This window comes from Scomber japonicus, chromosome 3, assembly GCF_027409825.1.
Source record: "Scomber japonicus isolate fScoJap1 chromosome 3, fScoJap1.pri, whole genome shotgun sequence".
Taxonomy (NCBI): Eukaryota; Metazoa; Chordata; class Actinopteri; order Scombriformes; family Scombridae; genus Scomber; species Scomber japonicus.
Genome location: NC_070580.1, coordinates 31,067,303 through 31,072,254, shown reverse-complemented (window position 1 = coordinate 31,072,254; position 4,952 = coordinate 31,067,303). Strand labels below are relative to the sequence as shown.

At 39.0% G+C, this 4,952-nt stretch overlaps 1 protein-coding gene across 1 annotated transcript in view; it reads left to right on the top strand.

Moving 5' to 3' along the window:
• Window positions 1–1,089: 1,089 nt before the first annotated feature.
• The window catches only part of arhgef3 (Rho guanine nucleotide exchange factor (GEF) 3), a 22,046-nt gene continuing 18,183 nt past the window's right edge, over window positions 1,090–4,952 (top strand). The window contains exon 1 of the mRNA XM_053315719.1: window positions 1,090–1,594. Within this exon, the coding sequence (XP_053171694.1) occupies window positions 1,562–1,594 (33 nt within the window). The 5' untranslated portion in view covers window positions 1,090–1,561. The remainder of the gene's footprint in view (window positions 1,595–4,952) is intronic.

The following is a 4,952-nucleotide window of genomic DNA, read 5'->3' as shown; positions in this document are numbered from 1 at the left end:
TAAATGAACTTTATATTAAAAAGGTGACTGTAGATGAAGTGGCAGTGGCTGAAGTACAACTATGCCATCAAAACCAAGGCATATATAATAAAACAGCTTTTGAATAGCACTGTAGTGACCACTATGCATGAAAGGGTGAAAGATGAATTAAATGTGTTTAAACTTTAGATTTAGACAAAATCCACAGTCCTAGTTTCCGGTTTATCTGAAGCTAATATAAAGTTTAAGCTGTTTTAAATGAGTCAAATAAAGATATCCAATGTTACAGACTGTCTACAGTACACATTTAAAACACATCTTTTTAATAGCTGACCACTGTAGTGACCACTATGCACGAGGGTTAAAGATGAATTAAATGTAAATGTTAAATGATTTGATTTGTCATGATAGTTGCTGATTGATTAATCTATTTCTACTCTGCTTGATTTTATATTTAAGTCTAGAAAAGTCAAAGCTGCAGCAACACGTGTATTTATAGTTAGACCGACACATTTCAACCCTAATGAAGGCCACAAGCTGAAATGCATTGTTCTAACAATAAACTTGCTCTATACTATAAGAGTTGCTGGAGTGACTTTTTTAGACTTTTCTTCCCGTCTCTGTGCACCTTGGAAGTAGGTAAAGTTGTGCCAGGAACCCCCCCCACTCATTTATTATGTTGCTGTTATTTTATCGTAGGTTTGAATAAAAAGACAAAGACATTAACGTGAAATCCTTGAATGACAGCCAAAACTATAAAAACCAGGTAATAATGGACTTTCCTGTAAGCTGTGGTTACCTGATAAAAATAGGATTGTGTTAACTCGTCACTTTTCGTAAGATATGGGCGGATTATTTTCTTTGTAGGATTTTTGTAAACTAGAGTTAATAGTCTTCTTCAAGTCTACTTTTGGTGTCATAGTGTCTCCTGTAGCTCCTAATTATAGCGGCAGCTTGTTTCCCCCGACGACCGTCACTTCCTGTTTGTCCAATGGGAACTGAGGGGACACACACACATACACACACACACACACACACACACACACACACAATGTGAAGGGTTCCTGAGGGTCTGTAGATCCACTCAGAGAGGAGGTGAAGCTTGAGGAGATTTAGACTTTGTCTGAGGAGGCAGAGGAGAGAAAGGAGAAGAGAAGAAGGTAGAAAAACAGGAGGTGAAGAGAGAGAGAAACAAGCTTGGAGTAACGCTGGAGAAACTAAATGAGGAGGTGAAGAGAAGGAGAGCAAGAGAAGAAAAGTCAAGTTTAGAAACAAAGAAAGGAGAAAGAAAGGGGGGAAGAAAGCGATGTGACTGCGAAGGAGGTGATTTGAAAGGTGGACGGAGGAATTAAGCAAGAAAAGAAGAGAAGAAATAAGTGATTGCAGATGTGAGGAGGAGAAAATAGAGGACAGCTGATGTGACTTTTTTTGGATAAAAACAAAGTGACTTGGAGGAAGAGGAGAAGAAAGGAAAAAAAGAAAGAAGAAGAAGAAGAGGAGGAGGACGAGGAGCAGTAGATGTGACTGTTTGCAGAGCGTTCATTAACACTTGAAGTGTGTGTGAGGAGCAGATCTGATCCTGATGATGGGCTGCTGTCTGTTTGTTTACTATCGGGTGAGTCTCTGCGAGCGTGTGCTGGAAGAACATCCTCTAATCAAAGGGTCACGATGTCTCATGAGTCTTAAAACAAGAGTCGGGTCCTCCTGATGATTGTTATTCATTATTCCTCCTGTTTAACCCTTTCATGCATGAATTATGATAACCTCAGTCTGGATTTATGTTTTTATTTCTCTTTCGGCATGCAAAAAAACCCAAAAAAACTTCATTTTCTTTTTCATCAAATTACATTTATAATAACATAAGACCAATAAAAGTGACTTTAGATGAAGTGTTAGTGTATGAAATGATACACAAGTGTCCATTGTGGTGGCTGAAGTGCAACTATGCCTTCAAAATCCATCAAAATCCATCAAAATCCATCAAAATCCATCATCATGCATATAAGAAAACTGTTTTTTTAATAGCTGTCCACTGCAGTGACCACTATGCATGAAATTGTTAATACCAGCTGTTAAAAGATGAATGTGCTTTTAATAGAAGTGATGGAGGACAAAATCCACAGTCTTAGTGTCCAGTTTATCTGAAGCTAATATGAAGTTTCAGCTGCTCTAATGAGTCAAATCAAGATATTATCCAATGTTACAGACTGTCTACAGTACAAATTTGATATTTAGTTTAATTTCTGCACATCATCTATTTGGTTACACTTCATTTACTGTGGATGACTTAACATGGATTTTCCTTTTAGATACCAAACACCTTAAAGTACATACTGTATCCTGCAGTAATGTTATTGTGATCAGTCTGATGGAGTCTAATGATCACAGACTTTATCTACAGGTGCTCAAGTCAGAGAGCAAATGAGATTATTATCCAACACAATAGAAAACATTTCCAGATATTCACCGTGATTGATACAGCAACAAAAACCGTAAAACTTATAATAAAAGCACCACAATAATTGTTAACTTGAGCTGTAAAAGATTCACACGATTAGAGTTTGAATGAGAAACTGCAATTATCTTCTTTTACTATTTGTTCAGATATTGTGTGTATAAACATATATGCATAAAAACATATAGGTTATTTTTTTTTACAATGCATGGAGGGAGGGTGAACCTGAGTAGCTGAAGGGCTCGGAGCTCCACTGTGATGCTGACACTGATCTGACCACAGAGATAGTAAAAGTTTTTGTAGTATTTCCATCATGCAGAGAAAATGTGTTGTGGCATGACCTTTTTTTTTTTTTTTTTTAATGCCATGCACTCCTTTGCTAATGACACTAAAATTAAAATTAGTTAATTAACATTGGGGTATATTCAGTGCATGCCAGGAGTCTTGAAGGCCCAGTATCATCTGTGTGTGAGGTGATGTACTACATGATATCACTAAAGTTCATTATAAACTGAGGCTTTCTTGTGGGGGGTCCACATGGGAAATGGTGCGTATTCCTAAATGCGTTGGTGTTAAACAGGATTTCCACACACACACAGTGATGAATAGTGGCTCAGAGCTAATTTGTGCTCCAGAGGCAGGTTTATGTGGCCGTGCAGGGTCAGACTAAAGCCCCCCTGTGACCCTTCAGAGGAGAAGAGGAAGAAAAATAGGATGCATGGTCTTTTTTATTATCTGTGGTAGCAGCAGGGTTTTTACAGCCAGGATGGTTGTTTCTGTCTGTCTGTCATAACTTTTGGTGCAGGCTGAAACACTTTAACAAAAGTTGGGTGGATGTGCATGAACCTTAAACATTAATGATCCCCAGAGGATGAATCCTGCTGACTCTGACAACTTCTTCTCCTCCAACATGAAGCCACATTTATAGTTTTAAGTGAAATGTCTCAACAAGTAGTAGTATATGATAGATTGAAATAAAATTGCTACATTCATTCATGTTCCTCTCAGGACGATGAATTATATTAACTTTTATTATGTAATATTTAATCTAGCAACATCATCAGGTACAAAATTAATGTGTTTTATTTATTTATTTATTAATTAATTAAAGACATTTTTTAAAATTGATTTTGACGTTTACGAACAGAGACAGAACAAACCTTTCTCTCTACAGACGAACCAATACATGTGTGGAAAAAAGAAGAAAAACAAACAAACAAACAAAAAAGATAAAATGAAATAGGATAATACATGGATAAAATAAATAAAATAAATAAATAATGAGTAAGACATTCGTTTCAGACTCAGCTGCACTTTGTCTTTCGTGCTAATTAGCAAGCGTTAAATTGTGCTCTTGGTAAATATTAAATAAATAATTAGCATTTTAAATATTAGCATGTTAGCATATTAGCATGTTAGCATATAGATGTGATAATTTAGCGTAAATCATCTCTGTGTGTTAATTCAGCCTCACAGAGATGTTAGTGTGATAAAACAGAAATGTGAAGTTATTCCCTCTTATATTTAACTTTAGACTAGTTTAAAGGTAGCTGTGACTGTTAGAGGAAGTTGACCTTATACGGGCAGGAGGCCCAGACTCCTCCTCCTCCTCCTCCTCCTCCTCCGGTTTCTATAGAGAGTGAGTTAAAGGTAAAGTCTGCCAGGTTATATAACTTCCGGCCGACAACAAAGTCTGAACACAATACTGAACAAACAGCAGACATCCTGCTATTGTTTCTCTGTGTTACACTGCTCCCAACATCCTCCTTCTCTCCTCTCCTCCTTTCTTCTCTCCTCTCCTCCTCCTCCTCTCCTCCTTTCTTCTCTCCTCTCCTTCTCCTCCTTTCCTTCTTTCCTCTCCTCCTCCTCTCCTCCTTTCTTCTCTCCTCTTCTCTCTTCCTTTCTTCTCTCCTCTCCTCCTTTCTTCTCTCCTCTCCTCTCCTCCTTTCTTCTCTCCTCTCCTCCTTTCTTCTCTCCTCTCCTCTCCTCTTTTCTTCTCTCCTCTCCTCTTTTCTTCTCTCCTCTCCTCCTTTCTTCTCTCCTCTCCTCTCCTCTTTTCTTCTCTCCTCTCCTCTTTTCTTCTCTTCTCTCCTCCTCCTCCTCTCCTCCTTTCTTCTCTCCTCTCCTCTCCTCCTCCTCTCCTCTTTTCTTCTCTCCTCTCCTCCTCCTCCTCCTCTCCTTCTTTCTTCTCTCCTCCTCCTCTCCTCCTTTCTTCTCTCCTCTCCTCCTCCTCTCCTCTTTTCTTATCTCCTCTCCTCCTCCTCTCCTCCTTTCTTCTCTCCGCTCCTCCTCTTCTCCTCCTTTCTTTTCTCCTCCACCTTCACTATCCTCCTCCTCTTCTCTCCTCCTCCTCCTCCTCAGTTATCACCTCTCTTCTCATCTCATCCTCCTCCCTCTTTTCTCCTGTTCTCTTCCCTCTTTTCTCCTCTCCTCTCCTTCTCCTCTCCTCTCCTCTCCTCTCCTCTCCTCTCCTCTCCTCTCCTCTCCTCTCCTCCTCCTTTTACACTCCTCTTCTTCC